This window comes from Naumovozyma dairenensis, chromosome 8 (genome assembly GCF_000227115.2).
Source record: "Naumovozyma dairenensis CBS 421 chromosome 8, complete genome".
Classification (NCBI taxonomy): domain Eukaryota; kingdom Fungi; phylum Ascomycota; class Saccharomycetes; order Saccharomycetales; family Saccharomycetaceae; genus Naumovozyma; species Naumovozyma dairenensis.
In genome coordinates this window covers 875230-896518 of record NC_016486.1, presented here as the reverse complement: position 1 = coordinate 896518, position 21289 = coordinate 875230, and the positions used below count along the sequence as shown (strand labels likewise).

General features: G+C 33.9%; 7 protein-coding genes and 1 non-coding gene across 8 annotated transcripts; 4 read left to right on the top strand and 4 right to left on the bottom strand.

Annotated features, from left to right (window-relative positions):
* Nucleotides 1-232: 232 nt before the first annotated feature.
* NDAI0H03640 (uncharacterized protein) lies at nucleotides 233-958 on the bottom strand (the record flags this gene model as incomplete). The annotated part of the gene is made up of 1 exon (XM_003671732.1): nucleotides 233-958. The coding sequence occupies one exon, from the start codon at nucleotides 956-958 to the stop codon at nucleotides 233-235; it is 726 nt and encodes a 241-aa protein (XP_003671780.1).
* A 1102-nt stretch (nucleotides 959-2060) lies between these two features.
* On the top strand, nucleotides 2061-3158 carry SPS100 (Sps100p; the record flags this gene model as incomplete). Its single annotated transcript, XM_003671731.1, has 1 exon — nucleotides 2061-3158. The coding sequence occupies one exon, from the start codon at nucleotides 2061-2063 to the stop codon at nucleotides 3156-3158; it is 1098 nt and encodes a 365-aa protein (XP_003671779.1).
* An 814-nt stretch (nucleotides 3159-3972) lies between these two features.
* On the bottom strand, nucleotides 3973-6264 carry ROG3 (Rog3p; the record flags this gene model as incomplete). The annotated part of the gene is made up of 1 exon (XM_003671730.1): nucleotides 3973-6264. One exon carries the CDS (start codon nucleotides 6262-6264, stop codon nucleotides 3973-3975), a length of 2292 nt encoding a protein of 763 aa, XP_003671778.1.
* Nucleotides 6265-7108: 844 nt separating this feature from the next.
* Nucleotides 7109-8671, bottom strand: ATG18 (phosphoinositide binding protein ATG18; the record flags this gene model as incomplete). The annotated part of the gene is made up of 1 exon (XM_003671729.1): nucleotides 7109-8671. One exon carries the CDS (start codon nucleotides 8669-8671, stop codon nucleotides 7109-7111), a length of 1563 nt encoding a protein of 520 aa, XP_003671777.1.
* A 1829-nt stretch (nucleotides 8672-10500) lies between these two features.
* NDAI0Htrna14S lies at nucleotides 10501-10563 on the top strand. Its single transcript is given in 2 exon segments — nucleotides 10501-10563; nucleotides 10518-10563. It is a non-coding gene; the product is annotated as a tRNA-Ser (tRNA).
* Nucleotides 10564-10798: 235 nt separating this feature from the next.
* Nucleotides 10799-17551, bottom strand: FAB1 (1-phosphatidylinositol-3-phosphate 5-kinase; the record flags this gene model as incomplete). Its single annotated transcript, XM_003671728.1, has 1 exon — nucleotides 10799-17551. One exon carries the CDS (start codon nucleotides 17549-17551, stop codon nucleotides 10799-10801), a length of 6753 nt encoding a protein of 2250 aa, XP_003671776.1.
* A 420-nt stretch (nucleotides 17552-17971) lies between these two features.
* On the top strand, nucleotides 17972-19252 carry NDAI0H03590 (uncharacterized protein; the record flags this gene model as incomplete). The annotated part of the gene is made up of 1 exon (XM_003671727.1): nucleotides 17972-19252. One exon carries the CDS (start codon nucleotides 17972-17974, stop codon nucleotides 19250-19252), a length of 1281 nt encoding a protein of 426 aa, XP_003671775.1.
* Nucleotides 19253-20013: 761 nt separating this feature from the next.
* Nucleotides 20014-20904, top strand: IGD1 (Igd1p; the record flags this gene model as incomplete). The annotated part of the gene is made up of 1 exon (XM_003671726.1): nucleotides 20014-20904. One exon carries the CDS (start codon nucleotides 20014-20016, stop codon nucleotides 20902-20904), a length of 891 nt encoding a protein of 296 aa, XP_003671774.1.
* Between the last annotated feature and the right edge of the window lie 385 nt (nucleotides 20905-21289).

The following is a 21289-nucleotide window of genomic DNA, read 5'->3' as shown; positions in this document are numbered from 1 at the left end:
AAAAACAAGATTTATAAAACATAGGGCTTTAAACAAAAAAATAGTGAATTAAATATGCAAAAGAAAATAAAAACACAGTACGATTCGACATAGAAGGACAGTTATATTGAAGTATTTATATTATTCCAGAAAATATATATATATATGTACATATGTGAAGGGATCGAAAAGCAAACAGAAGATAAGGGTTGCACCAATGTAGAAAATAATGATGGGCAATTTTGTAACTTTTTTAGAATTGTTTCTTGGCACTTCTTTTCTTTAATGAGACATAAGGTGGAAACTTTTGATAAAGGACATAAAATAACCAAGTTATGGAAGTTACAGCAACGAAGATAATCGACTTATATGGTTCATCGACGTCTAAGAAAGGATATGGATAAGATTGTCCCCTTTCAGTATTAATTAAAAGCCCCAAGAATCTGTAGTAAGAGAGTCCTAGAAGTGTAACAATAACCCAAGCCTTTTTGTTTGAAATAACAAATTTTTCTCCCGAACCGGATAGATAATGGTCAGCAAATAAGAAAACAAAAGGTACCAAATGAATGGCACAGTCTACTGAAAGTGGAATTGGAGAAGGTGAATTATTTTCTGGTATACCTTGCATAATTAATTTCATAGCGAATAAACGTAATGGCCAATAAACGGCGGGAACGATGGATTCCATTACCAGAGCTACTGGTAAAATAGTGTGTTTACTAATTCTATGTGATCTATTACGTAGTGTTGGACATTTGGCATATCTTTGAATAAAAAAATCGGCAATGTTTGTGATGTTACTAAATAAAGTAACAATCACTGATATATTGGTTAAAAATTGTTTATGGCCTGCTTGTCTTAGAGATGGAGGTAAAGTAATTGTAGTTGCCCAGCGAAGTCCCCAACTTGAAATGACGAAACAGACTAAATTGAAAAACAGTGAACGTACGGTTGGTTTCGATAATGACTCTACTGGCATATCGTAGGTATCTTGTTGGACTGCTTCTCCTTGTTATTGTTGAATGAAAGGTATTAATTAGCCTTGCCACCTTCTTAATGGAGCAGACTGTTCTAAGTTCTTCCCTGTAATTTTGTGTTGGGGGGAAGCCCTTTTCTTTAGGAAAAGGGCCTGAATAGACAGTTACCCGAATAGTACAGCTGTGCACCCAGACATTTCTGTCCTGTAAAACGATTATGGCATCATTTCAGGGGAGATAATTAAACTCCGTGTGTCACATTGTCAGGGGAAGTCCCCCAGCAGAAACTTAAGTTGAACAGTCTCGTCACTGGCTGCAGGCTCTTCCACTGTGTTAAAAATTCCACGGAAAGACCTTTATATCCCGTGGACACTTTGATACACATATATGCTTTTTGTGTCGTCAAACTGTCGTTCCGAAGAAAATAATAAAGGTACACGGACATAGTCATAGAAGCGGACTAGTATACTATACCAAAGATGGATGACTCCTAAAGATGCCTATGTGCCTAATAGGAGGGAATTATTTCCACAGCAACAAGAAGCTGGAATTTCAGACACATTTGAACCCAGTACTTCAGATCTCATAAGTGAAGCTGTCCCTGTGACTCTTTAAGGGGGATCAACCGATTGTTTAAGATGAGATGCATATGCTACATAGGTATTGGACCCTCAATTAAGGAATAGTGAATCAGATCGTTCCTGTCTTGGCATGTATGGAAGACAGAGGTGTCATTAAAATCATTCTAGAAGGTCATTCTTTTGGATGAGGAGGATTCCTAATCTGTGCATCACATTGTCCTTAAGGCATAATTGAAATTCTATGATATTTATTCAGCCCTCCCTTTGAAAGGAGAAATTTCATAACTATGTCTCTGTGGAAAAAGTACTTTACATAGTATGTTGCTAAGATTGCTTGAAAACAATAAAGGGAGAAAATACACAGTTTTTAGAAAAATCTGGTAAAGTATAAATAGATTCATCTTTCTAACATCTATTTTCTGATCTTACAAATTCCTTGTATTCCTTTCAAGATTGTTTCAAATGTACCTTAGATTTTCATTTTAAGATACCAAATAGTACATTAACAAGAAAAAAATATATTATGAAAATTCAAAATATTATATCAACAATTCTAGCAATTTGCACCTTAGCACAAGCTTCTCCCTTCATACCATATTATGGGAAACAAGCAAATGTTACAGGCGGTGGTGCTGCTGGGGGTAATATGACTGGAGGTGCTGGTGCTGGTAACATGACTGGTGGTGCCAACGGTACAGGAGGTGCTGGAGCAGGAGGTGTTGCTGGTGGTGCTGCCGGTGGCGCTGCTGGTGCTGGTGCTGGTGCTGGAGAACAAGGACAAGGGAGAGTGAAAGTCATTGTTACTGGTGGTCAAGTACCAGTCTCTGTCAACTCCGATCCTAATATCGATGTAACAACATTATTTAACGCTACTTCAGCATTGAATATTACTCAATTATACAGCGTCGCAAGAGAATGTAACAGTTCGTTGAGTGGCGGACAATATCAAGGTGTTGTTATCGTCGGTAATAAACCATCTTTGGAATCTTTGGGCTTCTTCACTAATATTGTTGTTAACAGTAATACTTCAATGGTTGTCACAAATAATGCAATTAATGGTATTCCAATCGCAAGATCCAACCGTTCAGAAGGACGTGGTTGCTTACTAGTAGATGTCAAAGGTGTTGTTTATTCTGGTGTGTTCCCTGCTTATAAAGTACCAGTTGGTATTTATGATGGAAAGACAGTTCATTGGTTCTATGATTCATATCAACCAGTGTTGACAAGCTTTAATTCCACTCTTAGAACACAATTTACTAACTTCACCAATCCAAATGCCGTCTCTAACTCTTCTAATATTGTTGTCCCAATTGTCTATGAAGGCAGTTATTCAAGCAACCTAGTTTCAAGCTTAGGTAATTCAGTTAATGGTTTGGTGGTAGTGAGTTCAAGTCAATCTAATTCAACATCTTCCTCTACTTCAAGCGCTTCACAAGGTATTAATTTACCAATCGTTTATGCTTCTGGAAACTCTAAATTAGGCTATATTAGAAATGATTCCGTTCCTACTGGAGCAATTTCAGCAGGTTACTTAAGCCCTGCACAAGCACAAATCTTGTTGTCAGTTGCAGTTGCAAATGGTGTTAATTCTACACAATCTTTGAAGATGCTTTACCCATGAAATAATAATATTCTTCTTCTAATCAATTTATTAAATATTTTCTCTTCTTTTACACTTTTCAATTTTCTTCTAATACGGGATAATTTTCTAGTTCCTTATAAGAACCGTTTATCTTTTTTAATTTTTAAGTAATCGACTATATGCAGTTAATGTCTTAATGCTCAAATTCTTTTTTATATGAAGATATTTTTTATTTACTTTTCGTTCTCTTTAAACTTACTAAAAAGTATCCTTCGAGTTGTAATTAAATAATTGCTTGCTAAAAAGGATCCTAAAAAAATGTAAATATATAAGAGAAGCAATTAAATACACTGTTAGATAGATTTCAGTTGACTCAACCATACTTAATAAAATAGGCAATGATAGATTATAGAATAAGTTAGTAATAGGTACACAACTGTATAATTTAATATCGCACCTAAATAATGACATTCTCCATAACGTACAACTACGTTAGTCAAACGAATGCAGACAGATTTAGATTAGTTTTCAGCCGAGAGAATGATAGATAGCAAAAATGACCGAGTTATCAAGCAGGTAATTATATTCTTAATTATTAAATATCCTACTACATAGTCAACACAATAGTGACAAGCATCATCATCAATCAACATTCTAAACAACAACAATATAATAGCTACTGATAACTCTCAGGTTCATGAACGTACCTTGTCTCTAAAAGTACTTCATCTATACACTTCCTCATTAAAATGTAAATATTAAAAGAAATTGAAATTAAAAACATGGATTTTTTTTATCAGCAAGTCCTAAATATATTTATCTTTATGTATCAAACGAATTATGTAGACAACAACTATTTCTTCTCTTTTCTCGTTATTAACCCCATGATATTATTAGCGAATGTTTTAGATTGAGCATCTTTATTAGTATTATTACTTTGTGATTTCTTAAATTTCATCCAAGACATACCAGACTGCGTTTCCTCATCATTTTCGTCTTCAAGTGGAATAGATTCAGATCTCGATTTTATACCCATACCGAAGGGGCCTATTGTATTCGATAATGCTGTTCTGGAAGTCACAGGATATGGAGTGGAACTATTTGAAGATGGTAGTCCAAGAGACAAATTCGATACATTATTACTATCATTTAGCATTGATTCATTTGCCACAATACCTTCTTTACCTATTGAAGATAGAGATGTGGAGGATTTTTGATGTATAATCTGCGGTCTTTTTAACCTCATTATACTTGCTTTAAAAGAGGAGAGTCTTGATTTTTCATTTTCAGGATAGGTAGGAGGTAATTCATCATCAATAATATCCGAATGCATAGCGTTTTCATATGAGGGAACTTTACTTAAACTTTCCATTTCCCAATCGGCCTTCTGTGGCGTTAGCTTTGTCATATTTAACATCGAGCTCTCCCTAGATGGATTCGTCAGTATGGAACCACGATCATTGATACTCCCTATTGACAGCAATGTACTGGACCTAAATCTATTTCTTGTACCTATGGATGGCCTATTAGAAGTAACTCTACTATCCAAACTATTGTTATCATTATCGTTATGTGTATTACTCAATCTACGATTAGAAGTGATTGAAAGGTCTGCGATAGTAATGGATGGTACTTGAGATAAAGCTCTAGGACGACGCATACTGGGTAAACTTTCTTGATAGTCATCTGTAATGATTGATGCATTGCTAGATGCTGCTGGTTCTTGGTCATTAGATAGCACATCAACGGCAGAGGCTGGTTCACTCAAAATCTTATCACGAACATGGCTTCCATAATTGGGGGGTGCCATTAAGTCACAGACACTCTGTTCTGCCAAGTGCAAATTTTCCAATGCAGATAATTCCAAATGCGATCCTGACCTAGTAAAAATCTGCCCATCGTCCTGTTTATATATCGCTGCATTGACTAGATTATTTGTCTCTACATCATGACTATAAGAGATCGGTATAATATCTGTTTGTGAGGTTGAGTTGACTCCAACAGTTAAGAATGGAGATATGAAAAGTTGTACGGGTAAAGATGCACGTAATTCTGAGACATGACCATCTGGGTTTATTAAACATATGACAAACTTCAATTTGTGAGAAACTTTAATATTCTTTTTTATAGTACAATCTTGCGTACATTTTGCCAAACTTGGTGGGATCTGTATAGCTGTTTGTATTTCCCATTTATCTTGAAATTCAATATCTTCCATATGATAGCTTTCATCTTCCACATACTGAGAAAGATATTCCTTCGGATCTTTTAATTTCAATTTTGTTATGACATGTTCATTTTTAGTTAATGTTCCTGGATTCCCACATGTTTGTACAATCTCCACTAGAGTTACTTTAATTGGGCCAGATTTTAAACCTTTCAATAAAGGAACCATTACGATATCGATTGGTATAAGTGCTCCAACTGGATTAGCCTTAGATGGCACTGAAATACAATATTCCACTTTATCTGGCCACACATTTTCGACTACAACTGTTTCTGTCAATTCAAGCGCATCTGAATTTAAAGTTCTGACAACTCTGATTGGCTTTGTACAAATTAAATCGTTGCCACATCTTCGTTCAATAACTGCTTCCAAATAATATTTCATAGATGCATTTGTCAGACCTTCCACACTTTCATGAATCGAACCTGGTAATATGGTATTGAATGGTAATTCATAATTTCCTCTCACCAAAGTATGATGTCCAGTTGATCCATTGAGGGACACAAGTGAAGCAGATGATTTATGTTGAGCTGCTAAAGGGGCAAGATTTGAAGAAGATTTCGTTGAAATACTTGCACCTCTGCCTCTGGTATGATTGGTATATAAATTCTGTAGATAATCCCGTATACTTAAATCATCCCAGGAATGTTGATATAATCTTTTGCTATATCTTAGGAACTTATTTGGATTGTGAGTCATTGGAGTATTAACTTTCAAGATACCATTCATTTTAAGAGCAATTTTTTTAATTTGGATCGGCTCTTTAACAGATAGTACGATAACACCAGACAAAAAGATGGATGACGCTTCTTCTATCGACCCATTTATTAGGATAACATCATTTTCCGTCGTCTTCAATCTTATATCAAATAATAAAGGATCTGCTCCAGTTTTCACAGTAGGAAATAACATATCCATTCTTCTTGGCTAGGATTAGTTCAGCAGGTAGATTTATAAAATATACAATTAGGATCGGTTCCGCCCTAGCTCCCGTTTCCTTTAATAGCAGTTTTTTTCGAGTTGTTTTACCTGGTTAAAAATAACATATAAATATGGGTAACTTAAAAGTTTTGGATTATAACCGAATGTAAGTAGAAAAGTCTTCTTGTTTGTTTATTTCTGATTCACTGATACTACGAACCATATTTCTATGTCTAAAAGAAAGCGACTAATCCAGATCATGCAGTCGCCACTACATTTAGTACTTAACTAGGTAAATTATAAACGCGGGGTTGGTCAAAAGTTCGATAACTATTCCGAGTTTAATTAACTTTGGACTATACAGTAAAAGGTATCATAACCAAAGGATAAATAGATAGATTTAGTTGTTGTGACATTATTTGAAGGTCTGCCTACTAGATTTACATCTGGAAAGAGTTTATCGTAGCTCCTGTTGGCCCTAGACACTGTCACTGGTATTTATATCTTTGCTGAAGTATGCAAAATATAGTATCATGTCATGTGCAGGTGAACATACAGAGTATATTAGATTATGTGTAAATTTAGTACATGTAAACGATTGTTAGACAGCCCAAAACGTAGTATATATATAAAAGGGAATGCATATGTTTGAAGCAATTTTTGGAAAAATGAACCATACCGCTTTAAGTATATCGTTAATCAATGCGATGAACACATTTAAGAAATGATAGACTCAGAAAAAGTTTTATCGATAATGGAAACCGTTATTTACATTGAAAAGCTTATGCGACCAATGGTTATACTCCCCCTCTGTAATTCATGAATAAGTTATAAAGCGATTTCATTGTTCTAAAAGGGAGAACTGTGACAGAAGAAGTCCATCTCCGCCACGCTCTGGATCTAAAATATAATTATAAAGGAACCCTTCCGATGAAATTACTCTGATAGACAACATCTTCAAAATAGTCGATTGTCCATTAGCCGAAATATTTTCTGCCGTATTGAATAATTCCGGATAATTGGACGTATCAACATCCACTAGATGGCCGATATTTGCTATGCTTTTGTTATCATTAGTATCATCAACAGGTAATTTCAGCGATCCAAAATGTCGCGAAGGTTCTAGCAACGATGTCATTTTTATCGGGAGAATATTCCCCAGAGTTTTAACTGCTTTTCTCGATAGTTTTTGCGAAGAGCTACGTATCATTCTACCGACTGTTTTTCTTGAGGCATCTACGTACGGCTCTTTTTCATTTGTTATATCTAAGTCATTATCTGCAATTGATGCTCCTGCATCGTCTATATCTTCACCCTCATCATCCATAGCCAGCACTTCGTTGTTTTCTCCAAAATTGCTATCATAATCGTTCCCATCAGCACCTATAGCTTCATCAGAAGTACCACTCTTTGAGGTAATATCCATGCTCTTATATAGCTTAAATATATGAACTGTCTTACTTGAGGATGTTACTGCTAGAAATGTATCATCATCGCTGAAACACATTGAATAAATCTTGGTAGGATATGTTCCTCGACGAAATTGATATAATTTGACACCTGTCTCCACATTAAACACTCTGATAATCGTTCCTTTATCAGAAGCAGTAGCCAATAAGGTCCCGCTGAAATTGAAAGCTAAAGATGCAATCTGTCCTCTATGGGCTTCAATAACCATTGTGGGTTGTAAACTGTCCATATTAAATATAATGATATCCCCATTTTTCAAAACCCCATCTTTTGAAGCAGATTCATCCTCTTCATCTACTGTATTTATTGTATTAGTCGAACCATTATCATATACATTCTCATCGTCTTTCCTTCCACTGTCCCCCTTTTCTAGTTGTTTCGTGGTATCATAACTTAAATTATTTTTACCTCCCATTGAAAGCATTATATTATTAGTTGTGGCATTTGTTCTAATTTCTGAGTTTATCACTCTAGGCGGCAATGGAAATGCTAAGTAGTTATTTTCCAAAGTTGGTGATATCGCCATTAATCCGTTAACATTTGAATGTATTTCTAAAGTATGCAGTAATCTCATATTCGTAATATCATAAATATAGATTTGTTCCTGTAATAGGACTGTCAATCGTGATTTGTTCATCTTGACAGCCAATATTGATGTAGGGAACGTTACTTCACATATCACTGAATGCTTTTTCGTATTAATGATCTGTAATCGTCTTGGTGATAATGCTGGTTCATCTCCACTTCCAACTAGAGCTAATAACGATGTAGCAAACAACATTTCAACTATTGAATAGCTCCCACTTTCCTCTGAATAAAATTTTCCAAATGGATCACTACAAAAGATCTTGAACCCGCGAGATGTCCCCATCGATATGCATGACCCAGTTTGATTAAAGTTTACAAAAGTTATTTCTGATGATCGATTCAACATTATTTTGGAGCCTTATTTGAATACAAGTAGGTCAACTCAATGTAAAAAATAAAAAAGAAGTAGTTAATCAATCTAGTTTCCATCCTTGTCTGCTGATCTTATAACTTTGAAAGGTATCTCCTTATGAACCTGTACTGTTTGTGTTCCATGGAGAACTTCTTTAATGTTGAATTTATGATGAAGCGCATTACAGAAATCCTGGAAAAATACAGAGGCACTTATATCAAAATCAATCAATTATGGAAGAATATCAATAAGTACGTAGGATATAAAGGATCGACTAATCGTGGATTGTACGATCGGTATATTGGAATTCAATATGTATATTAAATCGTGCTGCATAACAGAATGTGTTGTGCAGTTGAATATTATAACTATATAAGCGAGGAACTTTTATTCCATGTACGTTTCAAACAATTATATACCTCTCTCATTCAGAAGAGGGGGAGAAGGGGAGACTGTCCGATAAAGGGACATGGCTGGAATAAATATCACCTCTAACACTGTTTACTGTACCATACACTTCGATTTTTAACAGATTTAGATTGACTTCATGATAAAACTCATATTGTTGTAAAATATGGGTTCGATAATAGATCAAAATCTAAACTTCTGAAAGGCAGAGAGTAGAATTTAGGATTCTAGCGAAATAGATGATTCGGGTTCCTCTCTTTATATATAGTATAAATAATAACTAATAAAGAGATATAAATAACTAACTAAAATACCTCTAATTCTAGTTCAACTTTCAGTCCTTTTATAATCTTTCCAAAATACTTTTTCCCTTGTCGATAACCTTTCTAGTCATTATTTCTTTAACTCTTCATGCTTATTGGTTCTCCTCTTTTCTAATTATCTATGATCATGCTTACTAACTACTACTACTATTCTGGACTAACTATTGGTCAACGTGCTCCTTAGTAATCTTGTTTTGTTCTGGAACATTTAATACTTTAAACATAATATTGGATAATAGACTTGTCTCCTTGGCTTTGGTTCATTCTGGGCTTTAGGCTTTACTGTGATTCGCTGGGTTGGTAAAAATAGAAATAAAATAAAATAAAATAAAGTAAATTAAAGGTTAGTAGTATCTTTCTTCCCACAGGCACACAACTAGTTGTTCACACAATTGTGGCTTAGGATAATGTTAATAAAGTAATAACTTAGTAAGTCAAATAAATTCTAGAAGTTCATATAGTATCTCGTTGAAGTCATGCATGCATAAAACAATATTCGTAATCATGAACACCGCTCTCAAAGTCCTTTCGACTAGGTGCTCCGCAGGACACTCTAAATACTTGTAGGTTTGATTAGGAGAGACTAATCCAGAACGCCTGAGTAAACACTCAGCAAAACCATACAACTTAACCGACCCAATACATGACTCTTGTACGCATGGCCGGCCGAAACCGTAGACGTGGCTGCAATCAAAAAACAATCTTGATAATAATAAGATAACACTTGCATGGCATTAGACTTAATTCAACAAACGATATTCAATTATAATTCAATAAACGTTATACAGCTACAAACATGTATGGTGCATAACATAGTTCGGGTCATTACTTCGAACCTGGTAAACTTCATAATAATAATTCTTGACTTACTTAACTGATAACGACACATAATTTCGTGACAGTAATTACTCAAACAATAATAAAATAAACATACTTCTTTGTGACACTTTGGCATGACGCCAATGCTTCGTTATCTCGATCGGATATCTTATATTGTTCGAAAATATTAGCAATTTAACTATCCAAATTTCGTGCGATTTAAAAAACGAAAAATTGTCCCAGTGGCCGAGTGGTTAAGGCGATGCCCTGCTATTTCAAGAAACAGCAATTAGGCATTGGGTTTTACCTGCGCAGGTTCGAATCCTGTCTGTGACGATTTTTTTTCTTACTTTCAGCAAAATGGAACATCTGTGTATGATTCTCGGTATACAAAGGTGCAAACTCATAACTTTTAATAGTTAATGGGCTTGTCTTATTTTCCACTTTTTCTACGTTTTTTTTTTCTTACCTTGTGTGGCAAAGGTAATCCTCGCAAAAGCGGCACTTTTACTTTTCAAGAATATAAGTTATGCAGACATAGAGATTTATAAATTATTGTTCTAATAATAATCTATACATTATCTTGGTACCAAGGATCAGGGACCATAAGAATATAGTTTTCCATTGCCTCTCTAAACCGGTTTTTGTATTGTCTTGGAGTAACAACAGTAGGTTTCTTTGTACTACTTCCCCCACCTCCTACTAAACCTTTTTCCTTCACCCAACTTTCCAATTTCTTATCCCATGTAAATGTCCTAATGAAGTCAATGATACCTACTGTAAGTGTGTAACCTTCATTATCAATACCAATAACTAGAGAATAATCCATAACATTCATTTTAGCTAAAAATAAAGTGTCATTCCATAATGAAGCTCTCAACAATTTCTTATCATATTCTCTAACATGGATCGGTGATTCATAAATATATTCAACCATATTCTCATCTAACAATACCTCATTTTCTTTCCCTGTCTGTTCTACATGTCTATTTCTCATAGAACCTTTTAAATCAAAGATTCTTGTGGTCTTCCTATTGTAGAATAAGTTTTCCATGATGATAACATCCATTTTATAACTTTTTGGACCACCCACTGGATTTCTAACTTGTATTTGATAGAAACCTAATACCTTCGCCAATGTTGTAGGTAGATCATGAAACATTGCTTGTGCCATGTATTCAAAATAATATGGGGCAAATTTAATAAACGCATCCAACTCAGAATGAGATAACTCCTTAATTATAAACCTATCATCTAAAGTCTTCAAAAACCCACTCCCACTTTTACCACCACTAGAATCCCATTTGACACATCTAGACAAACTTTGAATAAAATTTTCTTGACAACCACATACCTTCCTGAAAGCTTCGAAATGCTCGGTAAAGAAAAGCTTACATGACATGACAGTAGCACCTTCCTCAAATTGGTAACGTAAATGGACCGCTGTTTTCTTAGTCATGCTTTTTTCGAGTTCCGATGTTGGACCAATTGAAGTAGATTGATGATTAACTGATACAGGATCATTACTTGGTCGTCCACCATAATTTTCTCTCATTGATGTCGTAGATGCATTTTCAAGCTCTGAACCAGCAGTGGATAAATCATGGGCTGTTAAAGATGTGTCCTTCGTTATTATCGATGCCGGGATATCAGAGTTGACAGTACTAAAAGTGTTTGCATTTATATTCAACATCTTTTGTTTATAATCAGACGTATTTAAACAAAAGGCAATCAATGACGTTGGCTCATCTTCCCTTACTATGACATCACTATCAGCAAATACATGTTCTGTGGGGCAACTGGGATACACAAGTGGTTTCCATAAGTAAGGCGATCTGTCGGCCCAAAAATTCGTCAAGGCTTTCATCAAAAGTGATTTTTCAGGTTGAGTAACAGATGTAGATTCAGTACTTTCAGCTACCTTGGCTGCATTTACCTGTTGCAATTGCTCCCGTTTAAGCTTATCATCAGTGGTTGCCTTGGGTGGCTCTATAGATGGTAGGTTATCATTCGCTGTAGTTATCTCTTTCCCCTTTGCATCAACACCCCACTGGTTTATTGAATGCTCTAATTTTTCTTCCAAGTTCGGGTTGTAATCATGATGAGTTAGAATCGGTTCTGAACTACTTTTATTGGTCTTTTTTAACGATGCAGGATGTTCTGTGCCTTTAATCAGCCTTGAAGTAGTTTCTGAAGAATCATGTAGTGGTTCATCGACAGCATCGTTAACATCTTGGTAAATCTCTACGATTGGAGACGACGTTTGCAATCTCAAAGCCTGATACTTATACTTGTTCAATTGTAATCTTTCCTTCTCTCTTTGTAGTTCAAACTCTTTCGAGATAGCGTCTAAATGCATTTGATCAAAAAAGCTGGCTAGCTGACCAACTTTGGTATCCATATTATGGTCCTTTCCTACTGTAGATAAAGAACTTAAATTACTGCCAATACTGACTCTTTTAGGATCTGGCACATTTTTCACTTTCGAATGAGGTTCAAAAACAGAACTTGATTTGAATCTGTTAACGGTTGGTCTGTCTCCAATTGGGTTGAGTACATTTATTTCGAATGAGTCTGCTCCATTTGATGTAGAAGCGACATGGACACGTTCATTATCCTTATTACTTTCTGTTTTCTCTGCATCTTTAATTTGAACTTGATCCTCGTTATCCCCAGAAAATTCTTGTTGTGCTGAGTTCCGCATTTTTATGAGAGAAGACCTACTTTCATGGAGGCTAACATTATCCTGCGAATGTTCTGAACTCTGCTTCTCACTGTTTAATTCTTCAGACTGATCTTTAATTAGTTTTTCATTTTTCTGGGATGAATTATCACTGAATAATTTCTTAAGTTGTTTCGTAGTGATCCTTGTTACATCATTTTCTGAAGGAAGATATTCCTTCCCAAAGGCATTGAAAGCCGAATCCCAACTCACTGCTTTCATATAAAGCGTTCTAATAATCATATTCAATGATAAATGCTGATCACCCTTTGTTTCTTCATATACCTGCTCTAGCATTTCCAATAATGATTTCTTTTCAATATTAACCTTTGTGTGTAAATCAGATATTTCTGCTTGGCCTGCTATTATTTTTTCATCTGAAACACTGTCTAGTTTAACGCGATCTAGTCTGTTTAAAACACTATCATAGAAACCATTGATTTTATCCAATATTTGATAATATAACTCAATCTTAAGTTTAATATCTTTGTGTGGCATCCATTTCAACTTCCGCGGTGGCGTGATCAATTCATGAACTTCTAGGTCAGAATATTCCATTCGAACTACTAAATCATTATATCCAAAGTATTTAACATGATCCTTTGTAAAATCATGCATACATGCTCCAATACCTTCTACACTATCCTTATTAGACCAAAACATCACTTCAAGATACTTCCCCAATGAATGATTTGATGTCTTTTGACTTAGTTGCAAAATCGGTGTCGAAGTTCCACATTTTTTACAATAACTCCAACTCAATATAATATCTTTCAACTTTGGTAGCTTTGTTTGAAATTTTTCAATTAGGACGTCCACTTTCCCTGACCCATGAACGTAACTCCTATAATGATCCATTAGTAGGCCCTTACAACCTTGAAGGCATGGATACCATGCAGTAGACACTACATTCTCAATAAACTGACCTAGGGATATATCACTATCCCAAAAATAATCAATTGTAACAATCTGAGGTCCAATACATGGAGTAGCTGTCCTTGTGGAAACCATTGAATATAAAACTGTAATACATTGATGAGATCCTGTACCCAAAAGATTATGCGACAGAGAATAAGAGAGTTCCCATTGCCTACTTCTTTTCTCGAATTGTGACTTTAGGTCTTCAATTTCGCTTTCTTTAATAAATTTAGTGACGTATTTCAAATCTTTCATAGTTAGTGTTGACTCAATACCTAATAATGAATCAGTACGAGTAATATCTCCAACTGTATCCAGATCCAAACTTTCGTTCATCTTCTTATGTAACTGTTCCTCTAATTCTCTTGCTCGTAGCAGAAGGAAAGGAATAGGGAATTGTACCGTTGGCGATACGGTTAATATTCTTTTATTAAATTTAACCAAGAAGTCAGCAAAATATCCCTCTACGGGATCATTTTGTTTATGTATTCTATTTTCTTGATAAAATTGAGAAGATAACTGGATAAAATTATCGTTGAAAAAGGAACTTTCTAATTTCAAAGAAAATACAGAATATACCATAAATTCAGAAACTTGCTTAATTTTTCTCAAAATTTCTTGAGTATCGCCCCTTAGTAAAATAGTTCCACCTAAGGACGGATCACAACCAGTCAGAAAAGTATATGTTTTACTTATATTTTCCTGATAAATATATGTTTTCACTTCAAAGGAACCACATTTACCTAGTTTAAAATTTGATGATAATTTATCTAATGAAGTTGCAATATCAGCCTCTGTTAATTTAGCAATACGTTCAATTATTTGAGGTTTCATATTAAATTGGACAATAATACCAGCTTCATCTAGCAATTTCAATGCGTATCTACTAACTTCTGCACCAACAAATATAATATCAGGGTTTAATGCCGTTAATCTTGTTACTAACTTGGCTAAATATTCGTTTTCTTGAGCCATGACAGATTGTAATGAAAGGAAATGGGTTTTGTTTTTTTGATATTCTATGGGAAACATAATTAGTAGGATTCTTGGGTTATTCAAATATCTTGGCATACTCTTACAAGGTAAAGATTTTGAAAACACAATCCCATTGATAAAATCAGATGCCTCAATTTTACCACCACTAATCCTTTTAATCTTAACATATGTTTGTCTATAATCTAATGAGTTCGGAGTATCTCTTGCATCTAATTTAATATATTGAATTTTCTTCATGAAATTTCTTAATAATCGTAACCAAGGTTGAGGATCATCAATATTCTGATCACTTAATACTTGCTCTAATAAAGCTTCCAAATGTAATGTCGACACTTCATTCAATTCTGTTTTATTTTCTTTGTAATTTTTCATTCCTGATATGCCAGATATTCTCCTCCATGCAGATGAGCTAATATTAACATTACTATTACTATTACTACCACTTTCATTATTAATGTTAAAATCTTTTTTTATCTTTCCCCTTTGATTACTTGTTAAGTTAGTCATAATGGTTTCTGATCCCGATGGTGTTGGGAATGAAGTAGATACAGTTGATCCATCACTATGATTTGCTTCCAACGCTAGTTGTGCTAGTTGAGAGCGTGACGTTGGTTGTGTACCCTTTTCAGGCGAATATAAGCTAGATGTGCTATGAGATAGCAAATTTCTTATTCTAGTTAATGAATCGGAACTTTTACTAACATGTGTCCGTGATCTACTTTTCCTTCTATTTTGAATTCTTTGCAATGATGCTTGAGCACGTTGTAATGATTTATTTGAATTTCTTATTGATCTTATTGGATTATCAGAATGTGGGATATCATTTAAAGATGAATAGATAGACATAGAATCTTCATCTTCTGAAGAATCGTTATCTATTTGTCCATATTGTTCTGAGATGTGTCTGTTACTGTTATTATTATTAGTTGGAGATGTAAAAATACCAGATGGAAAATTAGATGATAGTGGATTGTTATTACCTCTATTGGAAATAACTGAGTGACGGCGAGGATGGTGATATTTATTATCGTTTGTATTATTATTTGCTTGCGCAGCGGTATTTTTGTTACTATTATTGACATTATCATTATTATTATTATTATTATTATTGTTTTGTGGATGATAATGGAAGTTAAATTTGAAATTTCTATTGGCTAGTTTATGATTTAATGTGTCTGTGAAACTTATGGTTTTGTTTTTCCTGTTTAATAATCTTTCTTTAAGATTATTACTACTACTATTATTTTTAAAATCATTGAATATATTATTATTTCTATTTTTATTATATTGCGAAAACGAAGTTCTTCTTAAGGAATGGTTACTTGATTTCCTGTGATAGATATGGGGTGGAGACAAATAACCAGCTCTTTGGTTATGATTTGAATCTATCATTGGTAAATGAGGGGAGATTTCTAAAGATTCACCATGTCTAGTTGCAGGAATAGCCATCTTGGGAGGAGGTGGTGGGGTTGTTATAAATAATTTTGAATCTTCTCCTGAAGTAATTATACTTTGAACATCATTATCATTGAATAACAATACCTCTGCTTTATTATTATTATTATTATGGTCACCATGTTGTGAGTTCTGGAGAAGTGATACTGCATCCTCACTTTTATTACCATTACTATAATATTTCGCAGGATTGAATGATCGATGATTATTTTCACTGAGGTTCTCTTGTGATTGTTCATATTCCTCCTCCTGTTCCCCATCTTCTTCCACTTCATCATCATCATCTTCTTCATCATCACTTGAATCAATAAAATTATCAATGTTTTGAAAACAATGATCACAAACTCTTAAAGTATTTAAATCGTTGAAACCAAATCTTTTCCCATCAATGAGTAAAGTACAATAATGACAAAAAATTTGACCACAAATTCTACAATGATGTTTTCTTCTAAAAGTAGAAAATGGTTTCCCACAATCATAACAATCATTAACAGATTCATCTTTCATCCAATATTGTTTTGAAATTATCCCATTTTTTTTATTTTCTTGATTTATTAATTTTTTCTTTCTTTTATTATTATGATAAAATCCAAATAAGAAACTTTTTGAAAGTGAAGTTGTCATTGATGATGATCTACTTTTAGTAGAGAGTAAATCTGAATTATCTAATCTTGTATTACTCTTATGTCTTATTGGTATTGGATTTACATTTGATTTATATATACTGGATCTTTTAATGTTTGCGTCATTATTGTTCACTGAGAAAGTTAAGGATTTCTTACTATTATTCAGCAAGTGTTGTTGTGATTCAACAGATTTCAATATGTTATGTTGTTGCGGGAGTATTATTGACGACGATGGATCTTTGTCATTATTAACATTATTATCTCCATCATTGCTAATGTTTTGTAGATTCGTACTAGTATTGTTAGGTATAGTAACATTTGTTGCTGTTGTTGTTACCGACGGTATTGTTGTAATTGGAGTAGTGGTAACAATAGTAGGTGCATTTTCCTTGATGAGGATAGGTTTAGTGGTAGTTGTGGTAGTGGGTTTTTGTATTATATTATTTAAGGGAAGATCATAATTATTATTATTATTATTATTCGTATTTATAGACGAGATATCTTTCATGGTCACGTTTCCATTTATTTGTTGTGTAAGAGTGGATGACAGTTCTGAACTATTAGCAGTTTCATTGTTACTAATTGTGTTATTGTTGTTGTTGTCCATGATTTGGTGCGAGGGAGGTGAGTTTTCTAAGATGTTTCGTTCATTATAATAAAAAAGATTCTAACTTTTTTTTGAAAGGAAGCACTAATATATATTGGAGCGGTTGTTTTTAGATATATATTTTAGATCCTTTATACCTTTTGTCACTTTGTTTTACTCACCAGTGAACGATGTATGTTGTTGTAAACAAATTCCTTTAAAAGTTCGACGCCACTCTATCCATGTCTATATCCTGTGATCTGTCTGTATGTGTAATTTGGAGAAGTTGAAATCGAAAAAATATACACGTACAGTAATAATGTTATGAAATGAAAAAAGGACCTGAATGAAGAGAAGGATTTTCATAAGAGGCATATCTCAATAGAGAAAGTGTTCAAGGGAGGATCAATTCAATAAAGACAGAATATTTCTCGACAGACAATGGTGTTGGTTAGACTTCCGTTATTGCTGAAACTTCCAATTATATTATGGTTTTTCTTTTATAATATCGATATCATAAGATGTGAAAAGATCTTGGATAATGATGGTAATAATAATGATTGGTTATTAAATTCCAGTGGTAGTGGATTAGGTATTAGTCAATTAAAGTATCATGAAGAGAATTTATATAAAGAGTTGAATATAATTCCAAAAAAAGACGAGGAAGAAAAAAGTCATAATAATTTGATATTACCATTTAATGGTACTAGAGTTCCAGGTAGCTTAGAATCTCTAAAGATTCAAGATTACATTATTAATCATTTCAATAATACATTAAAACTGAATTGGACCATTGAATTAGATAACTTCCAAGAAAATGGATATAATTTTACCAATATGATTTTCAGTTTATTACCTGGGAATAACGATGAAGATACGAATATGAATGATAAATATTTAGTATTGGCTGTACATTATGATACTATGATTAAACCTGAAGGATTTATTGGAGCAATGGATAGTGGAGCTTCATGTGGTATTTTACTATATCTTAGTAAATTTATTGATACGATATATTCGTATGATCATGATGATGATATGGAAGTAACTTCGACTTTAGCATATTCAATTGGCAAAAAATGGCATAAGAAAAAGAATATATATGATTTCACGAAATTGTATGATGATAACAGTAGTGGCACATTTAAGGGAATCAAGATAATTTTCTTTGACGGGGAAGAAGCGATTGAGAAGTGGAGTGATGATGATTCTATATATGGGTCTCGTCATTTGGCGAAGAAATGGCAAGAGCAAAAGCAAACTATCAAATTGAAGAATGGTACTATAATTGAAACCAATGAATTGGATAATATTGAAGTATTTGTGTTATTAGATCTTCTTGGTAGTAAAAGTGACACATTAGAAAGTATTATGGGTCAAAGGGTACCAAGCTATTATTCTGAGACACATATGCATTACGGATTATTGAGTACTATCGAGGGAGAATATTTTGAGTCAAATATATCATCTCGAATGGAGAGTAGTCGTATTCCAGTATTAGATCCAAGTAATTTAGTGTTTGAACAATTTGGTATGTCAGTAATTGGAGATGATCATTTACCGTTTTATGATTATGGAGTCCCCATTTTACATTTGATACCGTATCCCTTCCCTTCAAGTTGGCATACGATGTCAGATACGTTTGCTAATTTAGATCAAGAACAAGTGAACCGTTGGGCTATCATTTTGAGTGAGTTCACTCTTTCTTGGATGTCGTCATAGGTTTCCGGATTGCACGCAGGTTAGATATGTATACGATAGTATATGATAGTATGTACTAGTGTATAATATGATATGATATGATATGACGGGGATATGATATGATATGATATGATATGATATGATATGATATGATATGATATGATATGATATGATATGATATGATATGATATGATATGATATGATATGATATGATATGATATGATATGATATGATATGATATGATATGATATGATATGATATGATATGATATAGTATTTGTATATATACTATACACATCTACATATACATAACAAAGACTGTCTCGACAAACAACAGCGCCAGGTGTCAGCAAACAGCGTCACAGTAGCAAAAGCGTCAGTAAAGCTATTGGCGTCAGAAAATGGAAATTGAAAACTTAAAAATAACGGCGCGCCAGAAATTCTTCACTTAAAGGAAATTGTAAAGGAAACTGTAACTGTAACTGCAACACCCCTTGAAATATATATATGTATATATGAAGAACAGGTGTTAGTACTATACTCCGTTTAATATACATTTACCAGACAACTGTATATAAACCAGACTAACTAGATTACAGGAGATTACACAAACATTGATTATCTATTATCTTTCTGCTTTATTTTATTTTTAATAACCAATAGCAGCACTCATAGCTCCCCTGATTTTCATCAACTGCGTATCTGTTTCCAAGAAAAGAATCCTATAGAACAAACAATCATATATATACCTTTACAAAACAAAAATTAATCAAACAAAAGATCATGTCCAATACTAAAAGTAACTTACAAGTCCCTGATGATGGAGGCAATGGTGGTTTCACGGCATCTGAAGATTTTATAAACTTAAATGAACCACCAAGACCAAAGGCAAGTCCAAATCCTTCTGAAATGAATTTTCCCTCTTCAAGAAGTAACTTCGACATCAATAATAATAATAATAGTACCACCACTAATCCAATGGAGCATAGTTCCCCTCGTGAGGGGGGCATTGCTGCTGGTCCCGGTAATACGTCAGTAGAGGCCCCAGCTCCTAGAAAGTTACACATCAGACGTCATTCCACAAATTATATAGACGCATTGTCAAATAAACAAGGGCAAAAGGAATCAAAAAGCCAAGATGGAAATCATGATAATAATAAACGTGATGAACAAGATCCATTGTCTCCTATAGCTATATCTCCTGAGAAAAGACAACGGGAACATGACCCTATAAAAAAGGGAACGAGACCAAAACAAACCGTTTCTCCATCAATGGATTTCCAAGATTTAAGACATGAAAATCAATTGAAAAGTAGTGGTAATGCCAACAGTTACTTTCTAGATAACGAAAATGAAAACAGTAATGATAATGTTCAAAAATATTCTGGTAATGACTACAGAACTAGACATAAATGTTCAGATATGGGAGATTATATATTAGGAAATTCCAAACATTCTAATGAAGAGGATAACAATGTGGTGAATGCAAACCTGGATCAACAGAAGCCAAAAAATAGTAATGATGGTGATGACGACGACGGGCAAACTACACTAGGTCAAGATGCACAAATTCCTGTTCCTCCTGCAACTTTAGAAAGAAGAAGATCTTCATTCGAATACGAAGATTTTAAAAAGGATATTTATGATCGTTTGAAAATGTTCGAAACAAAGTAACTCAAGTCCGTCGTAAGCGTCTTTCTTTCTTTCTTTGGATCGTCTCCCCCTAATATTTGCTAGTAAATTCCACGCACACATATATATATATATATCCCACACATAAAATATATCTTTTTTTTGTACCGTATTATTCAAATCGTAGGCCTTACGTTCATCTCAATAACCTCTCATACAGCAGTCCTCTCTTTCTCTCTCTCTTCCTTCCTTATCATGTGCCTCTCTATAATTCTTCTGTAGATATCACGACCTGTTGACTACTCCAGGCCCAATACATGAAAAGATAGAAACTGAAAAATTTCAACATGTATGAGAATCTGATTCTATACCATCAGAACAAGAAACAAGACAAAAGACAAGAGTGGATAAATAACTCTACTCGATT